Here is a 12,413-nt window from a genome sequence, read left to right as displayed (position 1 = left end):
CGGTGAAAGCGGAGCTGAGAGGACAATTTATTGCAATAAATGCACACATCCAAAAAGAAGAAAGAACCAAAATTAACAGATTAACACAGCATCTACAACAATTAGAAACAGACCAACAGAGTGAACCCACAGCCACCAAAAGAAAAGAAATAATAAAGATTAGAGCAGAAATAAATGAGATAGAAAAACAAAAAAACTATAGAAACAATCAACAGGACAAGAAGCTGGTTCTTTGAAAGAATGAACAAAATCAACAGACCACTCGCAAACCTAACAAAAGAAAAGAGGAAGAAGACACAAATAACATGCATTAGAAACCACATGGGTGATGTCACAACGGAATCAAAAGGATAATAGGAGAATACTAGCTTCCAGCATCACAGTGACACACAAGCCACTACAGTATGTATAATAAACTATTGATAGATTCTTGGTGGATTTCTAGCATATCAGAATACTTTTTTGCTCCTGCTTTGTTGTTAAATGCTATCAAGTCAGATCTTACTCATAGCAATCCCTTATATAGTTTCTGAGGAGTGGCTGGTGGGCTTGAAGCTCTGACTTGTGGTTAGTAGTCCAGTGTTTATCCTACAGTGCCACACAAGGACTCCATTTACAAATACGTAATTCTTTTCTACTTTTATTTTTGTTAAATGCCGTCTGTCTAGTCAATTCCAACTCATAGCAACCCAGTATAGGGTTTCCAAGGAACAGCTGGTGGATTTAAACTTCCAACGTTTTCAGACCTTTCAATTCAAACTTGACCATGGGATCTAGTGCTTTTCCAAGAACCACTTCATCAGGACTTCTTTCAAATAGCTATTTCCCCTCTGCAGAAAGTTTTCCCACCCCACCCTCCTTCCTTTTTGTTTAATTCCTACTTTCCCTTTAATATTTCAATTCACTTTGAGAGAAAATGGATTATCTCTCTGTCTATATAAAACCAGTGGCAAATGGGGCTATCATAGCATATCAGGGAAGAATATTGATCTAATTTATAGTTAATTTCAATTTATTCACTGTGTAGCTCTAGTCCTTACTATAGTGACTCTTACTGAGTGCAATGGTATTTATTTGTGGATAAAGGAATCTGGTGTTGTGCCCTGGATTAATGAGTTGGACTGCAAGATTGGTTTGCCGCTCCTTCGGAACCTTATACAGGTTCTCTATGAGGTGGAACCGCCTTGATATCACTTAACAACCACAGCAACAATAATAGGAATGATTTTAAGATTCACTCTATAATATTGATAATAGTCTGTAATGGTGCAAATGTGGAAGAAAAGAAACCAGTTATGAGAATACTGATGAATTAGCCCAGAAAAAAAGTGGTCATTGATTAAAAGTGGTCAGATTTTCAGGTATTTTGAAAGTAGAACAGCAGTTAGATTGGATGTGTGATGTGATAAAGAGGAGTCAAATATAACTTCAAGTGTTTTGAGAGGTCTGAGTACCTGAAAGGATAAATCTGTCACCAACTAAATCAGGGAAGACAGTGGATGAGGCTGGTTTGGAAAGATGAAGGTTTTAGTTTTGAATTTAAGTGTGAAATGTTTAGACATATAATAGAGCTGTCAATTAGGCAGTTGGTTATACAAATTTGGTATCTATCTAGAAGAGGCCTGGAAATAAGATAAAAATTTTATTTGTCAGTATGTCTCTGGTATTTAAAGCCTTGAAGCTGGATGAGATCACCAAGAGATTGAGTATATGTATAAAAGCAAACCCACAGTCAAGATCTAGGGTACTTATATATTGAGGTTGGGGAGAAGTGAATCAAAACGGAGACTGAACATAAGCAGTCAAAGATGCAGGAGAAGTGTAGTTTAGAAGTGAAATGAAAAAGTACTTTGAGAAAAGGAGTAGGCAGCTGACTGGTTTCTTTAATAAATCAGTATCATAAAAATACGGAGGTTGTGCTAAATGAAATTGCTCGACAAAAATATAGTCCTAGATGTGATAACTGTTTGAAAAATATATTCTAGGGTCATTTGGGTCATCTGAATTTGTCTTGGGTATTAGAAGAAATTATAATTTACTAAAATTGAAATGTGAAGATTGTTAACTTGAAGATTGCTTCAGAACAGTAGGACCTCGTTTTAGTGAAAAACATACATTATGTATGTATATATGTATTATGTATATACATATATGTTGTTGTTAAGTGCCATTGAATTAGTTCCGACGCATAGCAACCCTGTATAGGGTTCCTGAGGAGTTGTTGGTGAGTTTGAACCACTGATCTTGTGGTTCAAACAAATCTTGAGGTCAATTGCTTGTTCTGTGGTACTACACCAGAATTCCATGTGTATGTATGTATAGAACACACAAAAAGGTCAGAAAGCATATACGCTAAAGCTTTAGCAGTGGTGATCTCTAAATGGCAAGAATGTTAAATTTAAATTTTTATTATTTTACTTTGCTATCTATTCTTAATATTCAGCACTGCTTCTATTATAATGTGTTTTTGTAAAGAAGTAATGAGTGATTTTATCTTCCAATTGGTAAATTAAGATGAGATAACAATTTGTTCACTGCTTCTAGCAATATGGAAGTCATGGTGACAGTATTTGCTTTCTTGTGGAGCAGGGGAAATATAACTTAATTGGAACAATTTGGCAGCTCCAGTAGATGGCAGCAAAATACACTTAAGATTTAATTAAGAATTATTCTTCTTTTGAGACTGTCTTATTTTTCCTATGAAATTAAAATAATTTGTATATTTGTAAATATTAATCCTAAGAGATTTCTAAATTATCTCTTTTTGTTTCATTTAGGAAGATAAAAGGAAGCGAGATCGAGACCGTGTGGAGCATGAGGCAGGAAAAGACCTCCAGTGTCAGGTCCCTGTAAGACTGGACTTGTCTCCTGAGAAACTTCTCACAAGCTCTTTAGCCAAACAAGAAGGTTGGAATAACAGAACTAATGTCCTTGATTGAGGAAGCTGAAAATGTTCTAAGGGTTATAACCCAGGAAAGTGACTGGATTTTAGCTTCTCAGTTAAAGTATTGAAGTTTTTCATTGAAGTTTTCTGTTTTGTTTAAATATATATATATGTTAATATGTATTTCACTGCAGCAGTACTGGTGGCATAGTGGGTTACCTGTTAGGCTGCTAACAGCAAGGTCAACAGTTCCAATCCACTAGCTGCTCCACTAGAAATTCTGCTCCCAACAAAAACTTAAAGCTTTGGAAGCCCTACTAGGATGTCATTGCTATGATAACAGTGTGCTTATTTTTATTTTTTTTATCTCAATGCATAGGAATTAACAGTTAGTTTCAATTTTTTTTTTAAGCTTTTATTGTGAACTGAGTTTACGTGGGAGAACATTGGTTTTGCATTTATCCTACCGTATTTTGTTTCATTGCAATGATTGCAATCCCCTCTATGCATCATCATGTAACAGTATTTGCTTCTATTCCTTCTGCCTTTTTTTTTTTTCTTTTAATGTACACAAAAACACTTAGAGGAGTTTATAATCATTTAAGCAACCAAAGGGCACATTCTGCAAGCCAGCCTCCTGGCTGCCATCACACAGCCTTTCTCTTTCCGAGTCTTGAGTCTTCAGCTGCTCTCTCTCTCCATGTCATCATCTCTGCCTCTTTCTGTGGTGTTGCTGCTTCTCTGGTTAGAGTTCCATATTCTGCTCGTTCTCTTCTCCTTTGATAGTCCAGGGGTCCTCTGTTCCTGGACTGTAAGATTAACTACTCCATCCTTTATGTTACAAAGTTTCTACTTTTATAATTGTGACAATTGCAGTGAGTCATGATAAAAATTATTTACTATTGAATCATAAGAATCTTATCCCCATCTAGAGAAGATGAAAACTATTTTAGCTTCAGTTTTAAGTTGATATTCTCAAACTTCAACATTGCAACAGTAAATGAAATTTCTGTACAAGATGTTTAATGATGGTTATGACAGAAGCCAAATAGAAAGAATGAAAATAAAGTTACAATACTCTCTAGAATCTTCCTTTTAAAAATATCTTTTTCTATTTCTTTGCTCTAGAAATAGAACAGACACCCCTTCAAGAGGCTTTGAACCAGCTGATGAGACAATTGCAAAGGTAAAAAAAATTTTTCCCAACATTTTCATAATATGGAAATTGAAATGGTAAAATATATAGGATTCTCTTTTTGTTGCTACTTAAAGGCATATTTTGTGTTGAAGATCTGGATATACTTGATTTTAAATTGACTGATAAATTATTTTGTTTGGCAATAGAAATATTCCAAGAGGTTGATTTTAAATGTTCTCATTTGGTTTGTTTTAACCAAAAGGCAACTTAAAGGTTGTTACATAGTACTCTTAATGGCAACTTGTGATTTTTAAATGTAATTTCTGATGTTAAACTTTTAACATTGATATTAATGAAATAAACAATACAGATAATTCCAGTTTTGCCAATTTGAGGAGCCTTCAGAAATTTTGAGGGGAAATAGAATTGAAAGATATGTTTTCCACAGACTTTTTGAAGCACCCTCATAGATTGAAGTACTTTGATTATATCTGTGCAGTGCGTATCATGCCTTGAGTATTCAGCAGTTAAGTCTAGGGGAAGAAGCAAAATGGCATAACTTTGATTTTAAATGCAGAACGTGATTCTGAAAACATCATTGTCTAGATTAAATCTGTGCTAAGAAAAGTTTTTAAAGGGAAAAGAATAACTCAGTCTTTATTAAAATATTTTGATATCACCTTTATTCATAATTTGAATTTCTTATTTAAAGACCTTTACAAATATTTACGGAGTATTTATAGTTCTAAGCCATACATGCTTGTAGTTGAACTTTATTTTCAACTGTTGTACTTGTTTGTCAACCCAAGAGAATGTAATAATTTTTTAATATAAGACAGGTGTGGTGCTATGGGTTAATGTGCCAGACTGCAAAGCTGTTTGAACTGCAAGGTTGGTGGTTGAAGCTCACCAGTCACTCTTCAGAAACCCTGTATAGGGTCACTATGAGTCGGATCCGACTCAATGGCACTTAACAACAAAAATGTTATCTAGTGCCACTATACCAGAATCACCACAAGCGGATGGCTTTAACAAACAGAAACGTATTCTCTCATGTGTTAGGTGGTTAGAAGTCCAAATTCAGAGAGCCAGCTCTAGGGGAAGGCTTTCTGTCTCTGTTGCTCTGGAGAAAGTTCCTTGTCTCATTTCAGTATCTGGACTTAGTGTTCCTTGGAGATTTTTATGTATCTTAGAATCATTTTTACTCTGCGTGTAGGAGTTTCTCAGTTCCAGGAACTCAGTCCAAAAGGTGGTCTTTGCTCCCAGCTCTTCAATGTTGGTGGTAGTTAGGTCCCTCTTCTCTGCTTGATTTTCTCTTGTTTTATCTCTTCAGATAAAGAAGATGCAGGAGACACTCCAGGGAAATTCTCCTACATAGGATCAGGGCTGTGATTGAGAAAGTGTTGCATCCTATCTTAATCCTCTTACAGATTGGCCTCTTCATGTCACATCATAGGGGATGATTACATCATTAGGTAACTGCCAAACTACTGAGGATCTAGCCCAGTCATGTAGCACGTATTTTTAGGAAATTCAACAGCCTCTATACATCTCTGTATTCAGCTTTGCAGTTAAAATCAGAAGTTGCTAGCCACTCTTCTCTTTTTGTGTTATGGAATAGTTGAGAAAATTGAATCTCTAGTCTTTTGTTCTTGTTCTTGTTAAGTGCCGTTGAGTTGGTTCCAATCCATAGCGAGCCTGCATAGGGTTTCCAAGGAACAGCTGGTAAGCATGAACTACCAACCTTGTGGTTTAAAGCGACTTTGCAGTTCAGTGCATAAACCTGCAGTGCCTCACTCTAGTCTTTAGACTTGAAAACATTATTCACTGTTTACCTCAGAGGAGTGAATGATTATGCCATTTCAAGTAAAATATATGATTATAAAGCACTTTGTCTGCCTTTTAGTTTTATTTCTTGTAAGTAAAATTGGACTGTCAGTTAATGATGTCACTTTAAGATAAATCTTTCAAAGGTACATACATGGGAAAATCAAAAAGTTCATGGAAAAGAAGAAAGTTGGAAATGAAAATTTTCAACAATCTTATTGAATCTTCCTCATGTTAGTCCAAGGATGTTAGTTAGCATTGCATACAACCCAGAAGTTGGGTTTTTAATAGCTTTAGTGATTGGGTGAGTTTTTTATTTATAAGCCTCAGAAAGGTAAGACTGCTAAATAATATAATTGAACAAACTTAGTAATCACCAGCATTTTTGGTCAAAAACTAGATGAGACTCAACAGCAAAGTAATTGATTTTTTATTGTATAGTGGATAATTCTGTCAGATATTTGCAAAAGAGAACTTCAAGAGATGATTAGTGTTGCTATTCATGGTAATTGTTATGGGCAGAATTATTTTAGATATATCAATTCCAAGCTAGGTAGTTTTGCTTATTCTGGTCATTGGTTAGTCTCATTGCTTAGGCATTTTGCTGGGAAGAATAAAGGTAGATTGAGGCAGCCTTGAGTTTAGATACCATCTCGATTTCTTATTAACTTTATGATCTAACACAGATGGTTTAACTTCTCTGAGCCTCAGTGTCCTCTCTAATTGAGGATACTAGCATCATGATGGCTTTTATGAGGATTATTGTTGTTAAGTGTCATCAAGTCAGCACCAACTCATAGAGACTTTATGCACAACAGAACAAAACACTGCCTGATCCTGAGCCAACCTCACTACTGTTGCCACACTTGAGTCCATTGATGCTGCCACTTGGCCAATACATCTCACAGGGGATCTTCCTCTTTTTCTCTGACCCTCCACCTTACCAAACATGATATCCTTCTCCAGTGACTGGTCCCTCCTGACAATATGTCCAAAGTATGAGAGATGAAGTTTGGCCATCCTAGTCTCCAGGGAGCTCTCTGGCTGCACGTCTTCCAAAACGGATCTTTTGGTTCTTTTGGCAGCCCATGGCACTTCAGTATTCTCCTCCAGCACCATAACTCAAAGTCATCAATGCTTCTGCAGTCTTCCTTATTCACTGTTAAGCTTTCAGATTCATATGAGGTTATTGAAAATACTAAAGCTTGGGTCAGGCGCACCTTAGTCCTCAAGCTGACATCTCTGCTCTTCAACATTTTAAAAAAGTCTTGTGCAGCAGATTTGCCTAATGCAATACGTCCTTTGATTTCTTGACTGATGCTTCCGTGAATGTTGATAGTTAATCCAAGAAGAATGAAGTTCTTGATAACTTCAATCTTTTCTCCATTGATAAGAATGTTGTTTATTGGTCCAGTGGTGAGGATTTTTGTTTTCTTTACATTGAGATATAATCCAAACCGAAAGCTGTTCTGTTTGATTTTCATTACTAAATATTTTAAATCCTCTTCACTTTCAGCCAGCAAGGTTGTATCATCTACATATCGCAGGTTGTTACGAGTCTTCCTCCAATCCTGATGCCACATTTTTCTTGTTATAACCCAGCTTCTTGGATTATTTGCTCAGCATACAGGTTGAATAAGTAAAATACAACCCTGTCGCACACCTTTCTTACTGTTAAACCGTTCAGTGCGCTCATGTTCTGTTCGAACAACTGCCTCTTGGTTCATGCACAGATTCTTCATGAGCACAATTAAGTGTTCCGGAACACTTGTACTTCACAGTGTTGTCCATAGCTTGTCAAAATCTACACAATTGCAAGCCTTCGTGTAGTAAATAAAGCACAGGTAAACATCTTTCTGATATTCTGTGCTTTCAGCCAAGATCCATCTGAGGTCACCAGTGATATCTCTTGTTCCATGTCCTCTTCTGAATCTAGCTTGAACCCCTGAAAGTTCTCTGTCAATGTATGCTTGTAGTCGTTTCTGTATTACCTTTAGTAAAACTTTATTCGCATGGGATATCAAAGAGATTGTCCGATGATTTCTGCATTCCATTGGGTCTCCTCTTTTGGAATGGCCACAAATATGGCTCTCTTCTAATCAGTCGGCCAGATAGTTGTCTTCCACATTTCTTGGCAGAGATGAGTGAGTGCCTCCAATGCCACCTCACTTTCTTGAAAGATTTCAATTTTGATTCCATCAACTTCTGGTGCCTTGTTCTTTGCCAGTTCCTTCAGTGCACCTTGGACTTCTTCTTTCAGTATCAATGACTCTTGATCATATGCTACCTCTTGAAACGGTTGAGCATTAACCATTTCCTTTTGGTACAGTGACTGTCTGTATTCCTTCCATCTTCCCCTTATGTTTTCTGCATCATTCAATAATTTGCCCAGAGAATCTTTCAATAACGAAAGTCAAAGCTTGAATTTTTTCTTCAGTTCCCCCAGCTTGAGAAATGCTGAGCATGTTCTTCCTTTTTGGTTTACTGGTTCCAGATCTTTGCACATTTTGTTGTAATATTTGGCTTTAACTTCTCGAGCTAATCTTTGAAATGTTCTTTTCAGCTCTTGGACCACCTCATTTCTTGCATTTACTTTAGCATCTCAACGCTGGAGAGCAAGTTTCAGTGTCTCTTCTGACATCCATTTTGACCCTTTTTTCTTGTCTTCTTAATGAGTTCTTACTTTTTTCATGTATGATGTTCTTGATGTCATCCCACAACTCTTCTGATCTTCAGTCTTCAGTGTTTAATGTATCAAATCTGTTCTTCAGGTGATCTCTAAATTCAGGTGGGATATATTCAGGGTCATATTTTGGCTCTCATGGACTTGTTTTCATTTTTTTCAGCTTCAGTTTGAATTTGCATAGGAGTAATTGATGGTCTCTTCCACAGTCTGCACCTGGCCTTGTTTTGACTGATGATACGGAACTTTTCCACCCTTTCTCTGTGCACAAATGTAATCAGTTTGATTTCTGTGTATTCCATCTGGTGAGGTCCATGTCTCTTATGCTGTCTAAAGAAGGTATTTGAAATGAACAAATCATTGGTTTTGCAGAATTCTATTATGCTTTCTCCAGCATTATTTCTATCACCAAGGCCAGGATTAGATATAAAATATGTTTACTACTGGGATTGGGATATGCTAAAGATATTTTTGAAGTTGCTGCTGTTTCATGAGAAAAGCACTCTACAGAAGGGTAATTTCTTAACACGATAAAGGGCATGAAGAAAAACCCACAGTTAAACAATACACCATGGTGAAAGATTGAAATCTTTCTAAAATCAGGAACAAGATGATGCCAGCTCTCATTGCTGCTGTCAGTAATGTGAAGAAGTTCTGGTGACATCGTGGGTTACACATTGGCTACTAACTATAAGGTCAGCAGTTCCAATCTACCAGTTACACTGTGGGAGAATGATGAGGCTGTTTGCTCCTGAAAGATTAATAGTGTCTGAATTCCATCTAGGGTCACTGTGAGTCTGAATTGAATTGATGCCAGAGGGTGGCATCTGGGTAATAAAGATGGTGGAGTACTCAACTACTAATTAAAAGATTGTTGGTTCAGACCTGCCCTGACACAACTCAGAGGAAAGGCCTGGTGAACTGTTGCCAATAGATTACGGTGATTGAAACTCTTTTGAGTGCAGATCTACTCTACACACACGTGAGTGTCATGAGTCACAATTAACTTAACAGCAACTGGTTTGCCTATTTTGGTTTTGTCAACATTGTACTGGAAGTTCTAGGGAAGGAAATTTGGAAATACAAAGAAAGAAAATTGTATCCAAATCAGAAAAGAAGTAAAATTATCTCTTAAATGCAGATGACATTATTTTATATCCAGAAAATCCCAAAGAATTCAGAAAAAAGCTATTAGAGTTAATAAAAAGAATTCAGCAAAGTTGCAGGTTACAAATGAACATGCAAAAATCAGCTGTTTACTATACTCCAGCAGTGAACAGTCTGAAAATGAAATTAAGAAAACAATTCCATTTACAGTGGCATCTCTAGAGGATTGTTGTTGTTGTTAGGTGTTGTCGAGTTGGTTCCAACTCATAGCAACTTAATGTACAACAGAACGAAACACTGTCCAGTCCTGTGCCAACCTCAGTCATTGGTACGCTTGAGTCCATTGCTGCTACGCATCCATCTTGTTAGAGGTCTCCTGCTACTTCTCTGACCCTCCACTTTACCAAGCTTCATGTCCTTCAGGGATTGGTCCTTACTGATAATATGTCTGAAGTATGAGAGACAAGCCTGGCCATCTTGACTTCTAAGGAACATTCTGGCTGTACTTCTTCCATTACAGATTGTTGTGGCAGTGCATAATACTTTGAATATTTTTCTCCAGCACGATAACTGAAGTGCATCAATTCCTCTATGGACTTCCTTACTCATTGTCCAACTTTCTCATACATGTGATGGTTGGTTATGGTTATGTGCCATGGAGTTGGTTCCAACTCATAGCGACCCTGTACAGGGTTTCCAAGGCTGTAAATCTTTACAGGAGCAGAAAGCCTCATCTTTCTCCTGCGGAACAGCTGGTAGTTTTGAACTGCTGACCTTTAGGTTCGCAACCAGATTCATAACCACTACGCTACCATATGAGACTAATGAAAATACAAAAATTTGGGTTAAGTACACCATAGTCTTCAAACTGACATCTTTGTTGAAAACTTTAAAGATATTGTGTGCAGTAGATTTGCCTAATGCAGTACGTCGTTGGATTTCGTCACTGCTGCTTCCATGAGTGTTGATTGTGGATCCAAGCAAAATGAAGTCTTTTACAACGTCAGTCTTTTCTCCATTTATCATGAGTTTATTTATTGGTCCAGTAGTGATAATTTTTTTTCCTTTACATTAAACTGTAACCCATACCAAAGGCTGTGGTCTTTGATCTTCATCAGTGTTTTAAATCCTGTTTGCTTTTAGCCAGCAAGGTTGTGTCATATGCGTATGGTAGGATCTTAATGAGTGTTCCTCCAATCCTAATGCTATGTTCTTCATATAACCCAACTGCTCAGATTATTTGCATTACAGATTGAATAAGTTGGTGAAAGAATACAACCCTGGTACACGAATACAACCCTGGTGCCTACTTTTCCTGATTTTAAACCATACACAGTCCACTTTTTCTGTTCAAATAACTGACTCTTTGTCTATGTACATGTTCCTCATGAGCACAGTTAAGTGTTACCAAATACTCATTTTCTGTAATGTTGTCTATAGCTTGTCATGATCTGCACAGTTGGAAGCCTTTGTATAGTCAGTAAAGCACAGGTAGGCAGGGTTGCTAAGAGTCAGCACTGAGTTGACAGCAATTAACAACAACAAGCATCTTTCTGGTGTTACTTGCTTTTAGTCAAGATCCATCTTACATCAGAAATATTATCCCTTGTTTCTCATCCTCTTCTGAATCCATCTTGAACTTCTGACAGTTTCCTATCAATGGACTGTTGTAGCTGTCTTGGAATTATCTTTAGCAAAATTTTACTTGCATGTCATATCAATGATATTTCTCCTGATTTGTGAATTCTGATCACCTTTCATTGAAATAAGCACAAATACGGGTCTCTTCTAATCAGTTTTGGCCTGGTAGCTGCCTTCCAGATTTCTTGACACAGATGAGTGAGTGCCTACAGTGCTGCATCTATTTGTTAAAAGATTTTAGTTTGTATACCACCAATTCCTGGAGTCTTGTTCTTTGCTGATACCTTCAGTATACGTTGTACTTTTTTCTTTAGTACCAGTGGCCACCATTTGAAATGGTTGAATAGTGACCATTTATTTCTTTTTGGTACAGTGACTCTGAGTATTCCTTCCTTCCATCTTTATTTGGCTTTTTCTTCTCGAGTTATTCTCTGAAATGATGTGTTTAACTCTTTTGCTTCCTTATTTCTTATATTTTCTTTAGCATCTCTATGCTAGAGAGCAAGTTTCACTCTCTTCTAACATCCTATTTTGTCTTCCCTTCATTTTTGTCCTCTTAGTGACCTTTTGCTTTCTTCCTTTATGATGTTCTTTTTTTTTTTTTTGTCTTTACAAACAGTGAAAGTTTATTTCCAAGTTGAGGGGCAGGTCAGTGGAATGCTTGGTTGGCCTCTTCCCATTAGAAGTCAAAATCCTGGTCATATCCCAGTCAGGTGACTATAGATACTTGTTACTACCCAATGGCACATTTTCAACTTTACTTTTCTTTTTCCAAATTGATTTTCTCATTCTAATCCATTTTTACTTAAAAATGTTGGAAAACATGCAAAAAGAATAGTCAGTATTTTTTTTAACTATGTAAGGAAACGAAAATCTCTTTTTTCTGCTCTTTCTATTTCCAGACCCCAGAGTGAACCTCTTGTTATGAAGAAACTGCTGAAATCTTAGAAATAAGAATATCTACCATTTTTTCATTGTCAGACTGGAGCATTCATTGCTGATAGGCCTAATAATTCCAGTATTATTTAACACTCCAGTACAGGGTAGCGTAGTGGTTACGAATCGGGCTGCGAACCTTAAGGTCAGCGGTTCGAAACTACCAGCCGCTCCGCGGGAGAAAGATGAGGCTTTCT

At 36.9% G+C, this 12,413-nt stretch overlaps 1 protein-coding gene across 1 annotated transcript in view; it reads left to right on the top strand.

Annotated features, from left to right (window-relative positions):
* BRD7 (bromodomain containing 7) overlaps positions 1 to 12,413 on the top strand; it is a 199,835-nt gene that overhangs the window by 70,627 nt on the left and 116,795 nt on the right. Inside the window, exons 3-4 of the mRNA XM_006876865.1 lie at positions 2,778 to 2,907; positions 4,013 to 4,070. Coding sequence (XP_006876927.1) covers positions 2,778 to 2,907; positions 4,013 to 4,070 — 188 coding nt within the window. The remainder of the gene's footprint in view (positions 1 to 2,777; positions 2,908 to 4,012; positions 4,071 to 12,413) is intronic.

The sequence above is a fragment of the Chrysochloris asiatica genome, unplaced genomic scaffold (assembly GCF_000296735.1).
Source record: "Chrysochloris asiatica unplaced genomic scaffold, ChrAsi1.0 scaffold00422, whole genome shotgun sequence".
In the NCBI taxonomy this organism is placed as follows: domain Eukaryota; kingdom Metazoa; phylum Chordata; class Mammalia; order Afrosoricida; family Chrysochloridae; genus Chrysochloris; species Chrysochloris asiatica.
This window is presented reverse-complemented; position numbering and strand designations above follow the sequence as displayed.